At 42.8% G+C, this 15,754-nt stretch overlaps 1 protein-coding gene across 1 annotated transcript in view; it reads left to right on the top strand.

Moving 5' to 3' along the window:
• Positions 1 to 15,754, top strand: part of JAG2 (jagged canonical Notch ligand 2) — a gene marked incomplete in the record, with an annotated part of 565,751 nt that overhangs the window by 440,142 nt on the left and 109,855 nt on the right. The window contains 1 exon segment of the mRNA XM_044074368.1: positions 7,024 to 7,197. Within this exon segment, the coding sequence (XP_043930303.1) occupies positions 7,024 to 7,197 (174 nt within the window).

Genomic DNA, 15,754 nt, shown 5'->3' with positions numbered 1-15,754 from the left:
ATGGCATTCCTTCCTCCAAAGGTTTATTTGACAAATTACTTACTACTGGCCACCCTAACCCAGCTATCTGCAAGAAAAATACTGCAAGCCCTAGGGTTCATGACCTCATGCATTCTACTAATTCCATATGCAAGACTGCATATGAGGAAACTTCAGTGGTACTTAAAAAGTCTCTGGTGTCAACCTTGCCTAAGGGCAGAGTTCCTTTGGTGGGCATATGCTTGCAACCACAAGGGCCTCCCTTTCACTCACCCCCCCCCCCACCACCCAAACCCTGACAACAGACTCATCAGACTATGCATGGGGGGCTCATATGGCAGGCAAATGCATTCAAGGCAAATGGAACCCAGGACAAATTCACTTGCATATCAATCAAAAAGAAATGTTAGCTGTACAGAATGCACTGACAACTTTAAAATACCTTTTCCTGCCAGGACAACTCTTGATAAAGACAGACAACATCACAGTTATGTGGTACATAAGCGGGGGGAACTCATTCCTACCCACTCTGCAGGTTAGGCATGTGTCTGTGGAACACAGCCTTGAGCTATCAAGTGCGCCTGCAAGCTCAATCCCTGCCAGGCAAACAAAATTCACTGGCAGACGACTTGAGCAGAAATCTAATGGACCCACAAGAGTGAAACAGGAACGCAACTCATTCAAACTTCTAATGCACAGGTGGGTGACACCAGAAGTGGAACACTCTGCTTCCCCTCAAAACCATCAACTGAGCAAAATTTGCACTAGATTTCCCCACAGCCAAGCATGGAAAGTGGATGTCCTGCCCTTTACATGGGAAAACCTCTCAATCTATGCCTTTCCTCCTTTGCCCCTCCTTTCAAAAGTACTACTCAAGATCAAACAGGACAGGCCAAGGACAATCCTTATTGCACCAGACGGGCCCCGCCAGCACTGGTACCCACTCTTACGCAGTCTGACAGCAGTGCCACCCTGGCACCTACATCAGACCCCCTCTCTGCTGTCCCAGCAGTAGGGACAGATTTTGCATCCTCAGCTGCAAACCCAGAACCTAGCAGCCTGTCTTATTCCCTGAATACATCATCAGCAACCCTCAGCAAACAGGTGCTGGATGTTATCCTTGAGACCAGGAGGCCTAGTACTAGGAAATCCTATTCAGAAAAGTGGAAAAGATACTGTTCTTGGAGCCAGTCTGAAGGAAAGGACACAGCCGTGCCCACCTTGCCTCAAATCCTAGATTATCTAGCAGAGCTGCTCCACAAAGGCCTGTCCTTCTCATCAATTAAGATGCATGCCTCTGCCATCTCAGCTCATTACAATACTGAGACATCCCTCTTCTCTCACCCTCTGATCGAACAGTTCCTGAGAGGAGCTAACAATTTAAGACCCCCCAAGGAGAGCTCCTGCTCCTGCCTGGACCTTAACTTTGTACTAGAGAAGCTCACGCTCCCCCCTTTTGAGCTTGCTGCCACAGCAGTGTTAAAATTCCCTCTTGGAAAACAGCCTTACTTCTAGCCGTCACTTCAGCAAGAAGAGTGTCTGATTTACAGGCCCTTATGGCTGTGGAACCCTTCATTATCTTCCATGTTGACAGGGTTTCCTTCAGGGCTAACCCATCATTTATGCCAAAGGTGGTATCCAGTGTGGCTTTAAACCAATCCATCCATTTACCAACCTTTTTTCCTAATCCTCAGAATAAAGGGGAAAGGATCCTGCACACCTTGGATGTGCACAGACAGCTCAGGTTCTACCTTGACAGGACTAAACGTTTCAGAAAATCTGATCAGCTGCTAGTCAGCTTTGCTACAGGGACAGAGGGAAGGCCATTTCAAAGCAAAACATTTCTAAATGGATAGCACACTGCATCCATTTCTGCTACAAACACCATGGAAAACCTATCCCACAGGGGATCAGACCTCATTCCACTAGGTCTACCTCAACCTCTGCAGAATTTCTCAGGGGAGTCTGGAGTTCTGTACACACCTTCACCAAGCATTACCACTTGCCCATCTTTTCTAAATCCAGAGCTGGATTTGCCACAGCAGTCTTACAAGGCCTGCTAGCCAGCCCTAATACTTCTTGACTGCCTCCACCCTTCCTCAGCTTTGGGAATCTACCTAAGCGTGATGACTGCAACAGTGAAACGCAAAGAACATAGTACAGTTGTGTACACTTACCATAAATGTAGATGTTCGAGTGTATTATCACTGTTGTCATCCTGGTTAGCCTCCCTCCAGCCCCCTGTCTTTTCTATACTTTCTACCTATCCTCTTTTTTGGCCATATCATATGGCAATGGTGTTTACTTTATACTGGAGGTGTTCCACACCATGTGATTGCTTCCTATTGTGGAGGCTCCTGACCGCTAGGGCAAGAAAAACTGATGTAATGCCATCTGCTGCATGTTTTATACCCAGACGACCTGACGTCATGGAAGAGGCGTCAGCATCCGACGTAGAAATCCCAAGACTCTGGTATTCGGGCCGACTGAGGGCTTACCTGCAGGCAGATAACCCAAGTGTGATGACTGCAGCAGTGAATGCACTCTAACATCTACATTTATGGTAAGTGTACACAACTGTACTTTCATCTGTTCCATATGGGCAAGAGCTAATTACTAGTGGCTATGCTTAAGACAACCATCATGATCTTCCAATTTAAGCCGCGTCCATTGTAACAGTTAGTACACTCACCTTTGGTGGTGGAAGATATGAAAGATGTGGGTTCTATTCCCACTCCACTTGATTGGAGTGTTAACACAGCATTAAAGTGGTGCTGCACTCCTGTGTTTTGCCCTTCAGATGACGCATGAAACTGAAGTCACATTTGTTTGCGTTGTTGATAGCTCAGGTGGATGTAAAAGATCCCCCAGCACTTATCAAACAGGTGATGTTTTCCAGTCCACTGGCCAAATTTTTATTAGTTGTAGAATTATTACCTCAGGTCTCCACTGAAAAGAGGCCACTAGCCTAGTGTGACTAACCCAGTCAACAAAAAATGGATGGATAGATAGCCCTCCCTTGAGTCCCTATAACAGATGATGTATGATGCATGCATCAGTTCTGGCTGTGTGCTGCTTGAGAAACGCATCATTCCCAGTCCTTGTACAAAGTCTCATGTATGGAATATTTGATTGTTGTACTCTTAACTGCCCTATCCTCACTAAGACATCTGTTCTTCAATGTGCATGAAAAACGAGAGAGATTGTATTTGACTATTTCCATAGACATTTACTTTAACTGCCCGTACGTTCAAGTTCCAGAACCACATGATGCACATTTGGGAAAGTAAAGGTGCCAGCTGTCTCTCAGCACTACAGAGTACCAAAGCATTATTTTAGCTCTTTCATTGTGTAGTAATTCCATTAGAGCGTTTTTTTCTTTTGTCTGCATTCTGTTTGCAGCCTAAGGAGGATTTTCCGTTGTTTTACTTGAATCAACACTTCCTTCCCCATGTAGAGTAAATTGTTTGATTCCAGTGTTTTTTTTTTTTTTTTTTTTAATAAGCTGGAATATTGGTATACGACCCCCCACCCACCCCCCACTTTTTTTTTTTTTCGTTTCCCGTCATTCCTTCCACCCTAGGTTATCACCATTTCTTAAAGGGTTTGCAGTACTGTTCTCAGCCTGGCTATTGACACTTCAAGGGTCTTCCATACTTTATTCTGATAACTCTGACACTCACTGCTGTGAGTGCTGTTTTTCAGTCTGATATTCGCTGCATTTTATAGGTTCATAGGTAGGTACTAGGCCATCTGCCTGAGGGCATTTATAAGCCTAGCCCAGAGTGTGTCGACTTTCGCCACCCCATTGATTAACTGATCCTCTGTCAAGCAGAGCCAATGAAGTGATTCCAGGGGTGTATTTTCTGTTACCCATCCACTCGTCAAGGTTTCTCTTGAAGACTGTTAGTGAGGGGCTCTGCCTGATGTAATTTGGAATTTTGTTACAAAGCATGGGGAGTCTCTGTGAACAGGAATCTATCCCTCCAGCATGTTCTATTTATTGTTGTGGCGAGGTTTAGCTAACTAGAACGCGTGGCTTGCAGTGACTTGGATTTCTTTAGGTGGAGCATGTCCATCAATTCTGAGTTGGACTTGGCTTTGTTAAGTCAGGTAGAGATCACCTCTGAGTAAGCGATATGCCACTGAGTACAGCCGGAGTTTTTTCAGTCGGGCTGCATAGGACATTAATTTGAGGCCAGTAATCTTCTTGGTGAAGTACTTTTGTGATCTTTCCAGCTGTTGGGAAGTGTCTTGTGAGGTACATCCCAAATGGGGCATTGTACTTCCTAACTACTTTGGCAATATGATTGTCAAGGGAGAGATTACTATCTACCTGGGTCCCCAGATCTCTTATTACCTCTTCTGTATTAAGGGGGCTGCCACCTATGTGGTAATTTGTGGGTGTTTTGTTTTTCCCAAATGGGATGACTATGCATTTTTTGGCATTTAGCTTGAGGCCATGACTTTGACACCAGGTGTCCGTCTCAGTAAGGCCCTTTTGGAGGATGTCCGTGTCAGCCAGAGTCTCGATTATGGCTCCCAGTTTGCAGTCATCGGCGAACTTGGATAGCCATAGTCCTCCTGTGTTTGCCTGTACTTCTCAGAAGTATATGCTGAACAGTAGGGGTCCCAGGACCGAGCCTTGCGGGACACCACTTGTGACTGGTTTAGAGTTGGACCTGGAGCCCACTATTTTTACTGTGCAAGTTATATCTGTAATCCATTTGGCAACCCATCTCATGACATAGGGGTTTATGTTCAGGCTGGTGAGCTTTTCTGTAATACCCGAGTGGGGAATGGTGTCGAAAGCCTTGGCGAGGTCAAGGTAGGCTGTGTGAACCACCTTTCCCTCGTCTATGGCCTTGGTGACAGTTTCGAAGAAGTCAACCAGGTTTAGTAGGCATGATCTGCCGTTAAAGCCAAACTGGGTTGGGTCAAGTGTTTGGAGGTTCCCATTGTCTTTGTTAATGAGTTCCATGATGATGCGCTCCATAGCCTTGCAGACTAGGCTAGTCAGGCTTATGGGATGATAGTTACCAGGGGCAGTTGTGGCCCCTCCTTTGTGAAGAGGAATAACCGTTGCTGTGCGCCATTCTATGGGCACGTAGCCTGTGGAGAGGCTGAGATTGAACAGCGTGTTTAGGTGGGGGGTTAGTTCGTTCTGTAGTTCGTGCAAGACGCAGCCTGGGACACCATCTGGTCCCATTGACGCTGTGTTTTTGGCTTTTGAAAGGGCTGTTTTCACCTGTGCGTCTGTGATTTTTGGGACACTACACTTTTCTGGTATTGTTATGGGCCCTTTTGGAGGTGGGGGGGGGTGAAGTTTGCATTATTGAATCTATCTGCCAGGATGTTGGCAATATCAATAGGTTCAGTATATTTTGTGCTATTTTGCATATCTGCGAGTTGCCACTTAGATTCTTAGCATAGCTAAAGAAGGCTTTGTGGTTATCTTTTGAATCTTTGGCTATTTTTCTTTTGAAGTTAGCCTTGGATGATTTCATGAGGGACCTTAGTTTCTTACTGATACTGATCAGGGATGTCTTTCCTTCTTGGGATTTGCTTTTTTTCTGAACTAGTTTCCTCCTATTGTATAGCCTGTTTATTGCAGGGGTCCACCAAACTGGTTTCCTTCTCGTAGGGGAGTGAGTCTTGGTTTTGCTAGGGATGGCACGATCCATGCAGCCTTGTAGGTGCTCATAGAGTGCATTTGTAAAGGTTTCTGCATCTTGGCCAGCGTTATCCTTTAGCGTGGGGGCTGTGAAACTTACCACCTCTGTCTTAAGTAAGGTGAAGTTTGCTTTAGAAAAGTTTTTTACTGTGGTTTCCTAAGTTGGGGGTGGTGGTGGGGTGTGGACATCCAGAGTGATTAGTTTATGGTCTGATCTAACCAGTGACTGGTTGACCTCCGGTGTGGAACACCTGTCGCCCATGTTGGTGGTGACCAGGTCCAATATGTTTTCACCTCTGGTAGGGGAGTTTACCAGCTGATCCAGGGCGTTTGAGTTGATGAATTCCAGGAAGTGCTGGGCCTGGGAATTTGTACTCTAGTAGTTTTCCCAGTGAATGGTAGGGTAATTGAAATTGCCCAATATCAGGGTGTGTAGTGTAGTACCTTGTTTTCCAGTGTCTCCAGAAAGGTGGAGTGGTGGTCATTTGCTGCAGATTTGATTTGCCCGTTGTGCACACGGATGATCTCAGAAGTATCATGCTGCACCACTAACCTGAAGGTGTATCATTGAATATGGATACACCCACTCCTTTTGTGTTTCAGTCCGTGGTATGAGTTGTGCAGCGCTTGGGATGCTGTCTGCCAGTTTGAACCAGGTTTCAGTTACTGCAACGCTCTCCATACTGACCCAAAGGACCAAGGTAAAAGGTGCCTACAAACAAAGTTAAAGTCTGATGAAGCGTTCTATATAACGTGAAAGCGCTTACTTCGTTTGAATAAAGGTAATTTCTTCTTACGCTTTGTCTATCTGGTTGATCTACCTTTTTTAATTTTGGACTGTCTTTTACTTTTTGAGGTGATACCTTACCCTGTACCTGATCTTGTTTTTGTGAGTTCTCCATACTGAGGAGAGTAGCATAACCCTCAGTTTTTTGTTAATTTTGCTATTTACAGAAGTGGGTTTGACTTTTTACTTTGAGAAGTAAGTTTCACTTTTCTGCTGTTTAATTTTATTGATGTGCTTCGCAGTATTTTGTTGCTTCTTGGTAATTTTTTTGGAATGGTCCATAGTCCTTTCCTAATGCATAGTTTAAATGGACAGATTATTTTCCATCTTTTTCTGACCATTGAAGGTGCTTGAAGTAAAGTATGGTGAACGTCTGAGAAAGGTACTTTCTATAAGTTGAAAGGGTAGGGTAGGATTGTTGATGTGAACAGGTTACAAGTTGTATGGGATTTCTCGTGACTTATGGGAATGGATGTTCAGTGTCCTCACTGTCAGATTAACCTTTGTTGTAGTTCTTATTGCTGGTTATTAAATGTGATTTTTTTTCAGGCTGCTGGTTATTAAATGTGATTTTATTTTTCAGGCTGATGGAAAGAGATATCATTGTGATTGTCCAAAAGGATTTCTAGGCAAAAACTGTGAGACTGAAATTAACGAGTGTGCAAGCAGTCCTTGCCAGAATGGTGGTTCCTGCGAAGACCTAGTGAATGGATTTCATTGTCGCTGCCTACAAGGATTTTCAGGGCCTTTGTGTGAGGTGAGGGTTATTTATTAATTTAGCAGTAGTTTCATGATGTATTGCATTTTAAGTGCAATCCTGCAGCTTTCAGGAAATGTTTTCTCTCCGAGCAAATGCAGAGGAATACATTACTTATTGTTTAAAATTGTCATGCTTACAGTTTTAGAAGTGCTGTACAGCAACATGGTTGTTAGTAATCCTTAATGGGGAGTTTAAAATGAAGTACGGCATGGAATTAATTGTTTATTTAGAAGTATGAAACCAAGATATGTAGGCTAAAACAAAGGCATAATTTTAATTATAGTGCATTGCCATTGCTAAAAAGTTAAGCTTTGCAAATTGCCGTTAATAATCAGGCAACATTACTAAGATAAACAGCTCTTTTTTATAAGTCTCGTAGGTCAGTATGCATCTAGATAAGATAATTAACTTCTTTCTAATGGCTTGGTGCTAGCATAATGTGCACTGAGGGTGTAACAGAACCACACTGTGTACTGGCTAACAGCCTTCCGTATTGCAGGAAGCTGAAACCACCCATTCCAGACACTTAAAGTACAAGCTAAGTATAGGAAAAGGAAATTTGCTTTAAAGAAGGAAACAAGTGAAGGTTTCTGATATGAGAGATTGGAAAAGAGATCACAGCTTGGCTGTTTTTACCTATTATGTTATTTTGGTTTGTTAGGGAGACTCCTGGGTTTTTCTTGAGACATTTTTTTTTTAAATTGTTGCTGTATTTCTTAAAACTGTATGCCAGTTGAGGTTAATACAGGGTTTTACTGTAAAATACATTGTTTGCTTAATGATCCTGTCCTTTGCAGCTAATTATGCAGACATCAAAATGAGTACACATACAAACTTCAGTTGTTTTTTATGGAATGAGAACAGGAGCCTGATGGAAATACAGTACTAAGATTAATATTAAGAAAACTGTTGTACAACTCTTGTGAAATACTGTGGAGAGACCTGTTCAGTTTACTTCTTGCCAAAATTTGTACAGCTAAATAAAAAAAAAAAAAAAAGCATTGGTTAAACCGAGTAGTTTTCACAGTTTTTTTTTTCTCTCTGTGTGTATGTATTTAGTGAATTTAGTCAGTAGTCTAATGGAGTTCATACAGAATGCCATAAGGTCATCCTCCCCAATGGCAAGCACATTGGTTGTATAGAAGTCTTGAGTACAACTAGAGTAGCTTACATGCATGTTGTAGTCTGGTAAGGAAGGAAGCTGACCATTGAGAAAACATTCCCTTAAAAGGGTGAACTGCACAGAGGTTTGTATACATTTTAAGTGTGGCATTTTTGCCTTAATAAGAGGGAGTTATAAGTGTCTTTACGGCTGAATTTCTGGCATGCATTATAGATTCATATTCATGTGTGTTTTAAATTGCCTTATTTTCTTAGAACAGAATCCTGGATAAAAAACACTTTCTGTATCTGTTTGCCAAGCTAAAACCTTTAAGTAAATACAAGACAAAACTCCAAGGGTGTGAGTGGGCTGTTAAAATGTTTTTGTAGATGTTATGTGGCACAGCCTGAGCTTTGCAAAACGTGAAGCTACATGCTGTTGCATGGTGAACAAGCTGTTTCCAAAGTAGCATACCAATCTAATGGAGAATGTCTTAATCCAAGTGCAGAACTGTAAAATAAATTAACCCACTGTGATCCTCCTCTGTTGACTAGTTAATATTTTGACGTCTGAACTTGCAGTTAAAGTAGAACCAAAGGAGGTATTGCTGTAATTCAGATAACTTGTACTGTTTATGAATGGATTAGAGTATTAACACCTTATTGCAAAGTTGACATCATTGTGTAAGAAATTAATAGATACCAAAGTTACAGTAGAAGACTGAATACAAACAGAAACTGTGTGTATTTTAGAATAACTTCTGCCTGTACTTGGACTTGTGAATTAACACTTGTCATTTGATTTCTTCACTCGTGACTGCATGTCTGTGAAATAGGGCTTGATAACTGTTGCTATGCCTGACACACACTCCCTAGACTTGACAGTGTATAACAGAGCCACTGATGGAGCTGAACTTTATTCGTAATCAAGTGTCTTGATGATGTTTTTAATCTTCCAACATATTTTTCCTAAATATTCCAGTTAACATCTTTACCTTAAGCTGTGCATGCCTGGTGGGAAGTTACTGGATATATCTTTGCATTCATTCTGTGTTTGACAAGGATGTGCAGACTCTGCTTTAGGAGAAATCCAACTCTCCCTCTCTCCAAAGTGGTGTCATGGCAAAGCTGCAGATGTTCTGCACTTTCTGCAGCATTTCCGTAGTAATGCTTTCAGCATTTCCCTCCTCCCGAGAGTGTAGGCCTTTCCATTTCTGAAAGAGATGACTACCAGGATGTGTTGGATTTTACTGTGTAGCCTCTAAATGACTAATCCTGCCCACTCATTCCTCAGTTGTTCCCTGTCGCGTTTCCTTTTGAGCTGAGGCTACCATTGCTACAGGTTTTAAAGTGCTGCTTTTAAAATACTGAGCTATTAACCCACTCAAGGTATTTTTGGTTTATCTTAAGTGCCTGTTTAGTTTATAAAATTGTACTAATCTCACTGCATTCGGTAAAAGAGATCATGAACAAAAGGGCATTTTCTTTTGCTGTACAGCACATGCTTAAGAAAAATTTGTTTGTGTAGGTATAATTCCATTGTTAAGTTTCTAAAGTAAGTTTTTGAATGTGTAAGCAAATCCAGGGTGCAACCAGTTTTCTTGTTTATGACAATTTGTTCTTTAAGAACATCAAGGCAACTCCCTTGGATTTTACAACAAAATTGATTTTCCAAAATAGATGTATTTTTAGGGGCTATGTTTAGAAATCATAGGATCATAGGAGGATTACTAGGCTGTCGAGACGGAGGTTATTTCAAGTCTAGCCATTTAATCCCAATGTGTAATACCATAGAAATGTTACTTAATACCCAAGATTGCATTTAGTAATTACTGCCCATGTCCAGGAGGTTTGTGGGTACTATTCCCGATAAGAATTTACAGTCCCCCATCCACTCGTCCAGGTTCCTTTTGAACAGTGTCATAGAGGTGCTGTGTTTCACATGATTTGGTAGCCTAGTCTAAAGATATGACAGTCGCTGGGAGATAAATCTGTCCCTCCCGCATGTCCTGTTTAAGTCTCGGGCCATATTTAGGTCCCTGGAGCTGGTGGCCCTTGTCCCATTTGATTTATGGATATGCAGCAAATTCATTAGGTTTGGGTCAGATTGCTCTGTAAGCCAGGCACAAGTCCCCCTAAGAAGTCTATATGATGGATTAAAAGTGACAAGGACTTCAGTAGTTCTGTGTATGGCATGTTCTGGAGTCCCGTGATCTTTGTTAGAAACCTCTGAGGTCTCTCCAGTTGCTGCAGGTGCTTTGTATGGTACATGCTGAATTAAGCGTTATACTTAATCTTGGGCGGATTATTGCAGAGTCTAGAGTAGTTATAACCTCTTTGGCTCTCAAGCCGATGCCTTTACTAATCAAGTGTGCTACCTAGAACGCCTTTCACATTACAGTAGACACATGGTGGTCGAAGTTAAGGTCGCAGTAAACTTCTGATCCCAAATCCCTTGCCCCTTCGTGGGTGCTTAGGGTATTATTGATTTAATAGTGTGAAGGGACATTGTGCTGAAGGGAATGGTGATGGATTTCTTTGCACTGAGTTTGAGACAGTGACTAAGACACCACTCTGTGTAAGACCCTCCTGGAGTATACTGACATTTGGGAATTCAGTAATTGCACTCAGTTTGCAGTCGTCTGCAAACTTGGTCAGCCACAACCCCTTAGTTATGACATGAACTACCGAGAAGTATTACCAAACAATAGGGGGCCCAGCACTGACCCTGTGGCACCCCGCTGGTAACAGGTCTGCTGGTGGATGTGAAGTTGCCCACTTTGATAGTGTGTGTCCGGTTTGTGAGCCAATTAGCAATCCCATCTTACAAAAAAGAGGTTTACATTTAGTTTGCTAAGTTTATCAATAATGCCTGAGTGTGAGATTGTGTCGAAAGCCTTTGCCAAGTCATGGTATGCAGTGTGCACAGAGTTGCCCTCATCAATGGCCCTGGTCACATTTTCAAAAAAATTCACTAAATGTAACAGGCAGGATCTGCCCTTGACTAAGCTGAATTATGCAGGATCCAGGGTGTGGAGATTGCCTGTCTTTATTTGAGGTCCATAATGATACATTCCATGGTCTTGCAAATGAAGCTGGTCATGTTTATGGGTCTGTAATTCCCTGGGTCTGTTACTAGGCCACCTTTGTGGAGGGTGATGACTGTTGCTGATGTTCTTTGTGTTTCACTGTTGCAGTCATTACATTTGGGTAATCTGCTGGCAGGTTGCCCTCAGTCGGCCTGAATAACAAAGTCTTGGGTCCTGCGTCGGTTGCTCTCTTCCATGGTCGTCAGGGGGTATAAAACATGCAGCCAATGCCATTTTAATCAGTCTTTCTTGCCGCGCGGTGCCCGAAGCAGAAGCAGTTCGCAAGTGCCAGTCGGCCGACTCCTGAAATTTTCATTTTCGAGTTTCAGAACCAAAGTTTTCAAACTAAAGCTAAGTACTCCATTGGGGAAACTTTTTCTTGCTCCTTACCGATGTCAGTAAAAGTTAATAATTGCATTACTTGTAGGAAGCAAATACCTCATAAGGATTTTCATTTGTACTGTATTCCTTGCCTAGGCCCTTATCACAACGTGCCTTGCTGTCGGTTTTGTGCTAAATTTAACCAACGTACTATTAAGCGTCGGTATATTTTTGCTTCTAAATATTTTGGTTCAAGATTAAACTACCCTGAAATGTCGTCGGTTAGCAATCCGACTACCGGAGTTCACAAAAAACGCAAGGAAAAAGACCGAGACAGACCGTCTAGGTCCAAAACCGATGAAGCTTCTCCTAAGCCAGTCGCCGGTATGGATGGGTCCGGAGCCACTGAGCAGGCACCGCCTTCTGAGGGTGTTTTCAGGCATCAACATTTTTATATTAAACAGCCATCAACAAAAACAAGGTCAAAAACAACTTCTGTGTCTAAAAAAAGGTGCATGAGCCACGTGCTCAGACCCCTATGCCTAAAAAACAAATGATCAAAATGGCTGAGGATTTAATTACCTTGATCAGGGGTTCCCAACCCTCCTGCTAAGAGGCCTAGGCAAGGCACTGATTAAGAATCTTCAGATCTGGTTTCCATTTCGTCTGATCAGGAATTTTCTATTCCACCTTATGAGGATTCTGATGCAGAGGAATCCATCCCATCTGCATCTCCTCCTGAGGATTACTCTTTTGGAGAGACTTTGCATACTTTAAGGGGACATACATACTTTAAGGGGACATTTTCACTGGAAGAGTCAGGACTTCTCTGAATCAAAAAAGAGGCTTAGGGATTTCCTTCTTCCTCAGCATAGGCCTTTGGCAATACCTCCTGTATTAGACATTGTTGATGTGTTCTCAGAATCAAGCATGGCTCCTGATTCCCTGCCTCTGGCTCCTAGTAAGATAGACAAATATTACAGGGTTCCTGACTCCCACAAATTTATTTTCAAAAATCCTGCTGCTGATCCTGAGACTATTACTCAGGGTCCCAAGGGTGTTAAGGCTTCTACAGCCAAAAATCCTACCCCTTCTGATAGAGATTCTAGGGCGTTGGATAGATGGGGTAAGAAGGTTTATATGTCTGCAGCCTTGGCAATCAGGGCTTTAAACTGCCAGTTTCATATGCTTAAATATCAACAGCATGTTATGGGCTTACTGAATCAGAAAATGATGTTGATTTCTGATTGTGTAGAAACTAGATTTATTGCATTCAGCAGAACAGGTTGGAAAGCATACTTTGCAATGTGGTTTTGATTCCTTGGAGACCTCTTCCAGGGCCGCCGTAACTGGATCTGTGATAGCAAGGCATGCCTGGCTCAAGGAGCAAAATCTTCCTGATTATGTTAAAGCTAAATTGTAGGATGCCCCTTTGCAGCATGATAGTCTGTTTGGTAATAAGGCAGAAGAGGTTTTAAATAAAATGGAAGACAAAGCTAAATATATGCAAACTGTAAAAGATTTCTTGCAAGTGCAGCCACCCAGGTTCAGTAGGCACTGGCCTACTACGAATTGGTCCTTTCCTGTGTCCAACAGAGCCACTCAGGGAAACCCAGGTGGCAACAAAAACCCAGTTATCTGCAAGACAAATTCTGCAGGCTTTGGGGCTCATGGCATCCTGCATTCTACCAATTCCATATGCGAGACTGCATATGAGTAAACTTCAGTGGTATCTAAAAAGTTTGAGTCAACAGTGTCACAGCCTGGAAACAATGGTTCCTCTCATTCCCTGCCTACAACAGGAGTTTCTTTGGTGGGTAGAGACATGTCACCAAAACAAGCGACTGTCATTCACTCTACCCTATGCCACCCAAACCCTAACTACAGACTCATCAGACTATGCTTGGGGGGGCCCACCTGGCAGGGAGATGAATTCAGGGCAAATGGAGCCCAAACCAAATGCATCTACATATCAACCAGAAAGAAATGCTAGCTGTTCAGAATGCTCTGACAGCCTTCAAGGACTTACTTCATCCAGGACAACTACCAATAAAGACAGACAACACCACAGTTATGTGGTACATAAACAAGCAGGGTGAGTACCCATTCCTACCCCCTTTGCAGACTAGCCATGGCCTTGTGGAACACAGCCCTGACTTACCAAATACATTTTCAAGCTCAATTCCTGCCAGGAAAGCAAAATACTCTGGCAGACTACCTAAGCAGAAATCTTATGGACCCACACAAATGGAAACTGGATCCACAAATCTTCAGCATGTTAACACAGAAATGGGGAAGCCCAGACATAGATCTATTTGCCTCTCCCCAAAACTGTCAGTTGGACAAATTCTGCACAAGAAGTCATCACAAAAAAAAACATAGAAAGTGGATGCTCTATCCTTCAGCTGGAAAAACCTATCAGTCTATGCCTTTCCTCCTCTGCCTCTACTCTCCAAGGTCTTACTAAATGTCAGACAGGAAAAACCAAAAATGATTCTAATTGCACCGGACTGGCCTCGCCAACACTGGTACCCACTTCTAAGGAGTATGTCACACCTTCCTTCGTAGTACTTGCCTCAAAAACCTCATCTATTGTCTCAGCAGAACTATCAAATTCTGCACACTCCGCTCCAAACTCAATCTTGCAGCATGGCTAATCAACTAATTATTCAAACCACATCTGTCAGTAAACCTGTGATGGATGTCATTTTGGAAGCCAGAAGGCCTAGTACTAGAAAATCTTATGCTGATAAATGGAAGAGATTCTGTGCTTGGAACCAAACACAAGGAATAGACACAGCAAAGCCCAATATTCCTCAGATTTTACAATACTTAACTGAGATGCTTGACAAGGGCCTATCTTTTTCTTCAATAAAAATCCATGCCTCTGCCATCTCGGCTCATTACAAAACAGAGCCTCCCCACTTTTCTCATCCACTGCTAAAACAGTATCTCAGAGGGGTCAAAAATTTAAGGCCTCCCAGGAGAGCACCAACTCCTGCATGGGACCTCAATTTTGTGCTGGAAAAACTCAACCTGCCTCCTTTTGAACCAGCTGCTACTGCGGATATGAAATTTCTTTCTTGGAAGACCGCTTTTCTTTTGGCATTCACTTTAGCTAGAAGGGTATCAGAACTGCAGGCTGTCATGGCAGCGGAGCCTTTCATTATTTTTTACCCGGACAGGGTGGCCCTCGACCAATCCTTTTATGCCTAAGGTGGCATTCAGTGTGGCTCTTAACCAGACCATTCACCTGCCAACTTTTTTCCTAAATCCGCAGAACAAGGGGAGCGGATTCTGCATTCACTGGATGTACACAGACAACTAAGATTCTACTTAAACAGGACCAGATCTCTAAGAAAGTCTGAGCAACTACTGGTAGCATTTGCTGCAGGATCAGAGGGGAAGGCTATATCAAAGCAGACTTTTTCTAAATGGATAAGCCATTGCATTCGTTTCTGCTACTTGCACCATGGTAAACCTGTGCCCAAGGGGATCAGATCCCATTCCACCAGGGCTGCCTCTACTTGCTTTCCTCAAAGGGGTCCCAACCAAAGACATTCTAGAAGCTGCTACTTGGAGCTCAGTTCATACGTTCACAAAGCATTATCATTCATCTCTCTTCTCTAAATCCAGGGCAGGCTTTACCACTGCAGTCCTGCAGGGCCTTATAGCTGCTCCGAATGCTGTTTAGTTCCATCCTCCCATCCATAGCTTTGGGATTCTACCCAAATGTAATGACTGCAACAGTGAAACACTAAGAACATAGTACAGTTGTGTACACTTACCATAAATGTAGATGTTCAAGTGTATTCACTGTTACAGTCCGGGTTACCCACCCGCCAGCCCCCTTTCTATACCTTTTCTTTCCTTCACTATACTCAAAAGCCTTTGTGGTGTATTTGATTTTAGTTGAAGGTAAATTTTATGTTTCTAAGGTGCATTTATAGATTTACAGTTTATATATATATATATATATATATATATATATATATATATTTGCTCCCCATTTGGGGGGCACCTGACATATGGGGCAAGGAAAA

This window comes from Protopterus annectens, chromosome 6.part0, assembly GCF_019279795.1.
Source record: "Protopterus annectens isolate FY-2018-M chromosome 6.part0, PAN1.0, whole genome shotgun sequence".
NCBI classification, from domain to species: domain Eukaryota; kingdom Metazoa; phylum Chordata; order Ceratodontiformes; family Protopteridae; genus Protopterus; species Protopterus annectens.
Note: the sequence above shows the minus strand (reverse complement) of the source record. Positions and strands in the feature narration are given on the sequence as shown.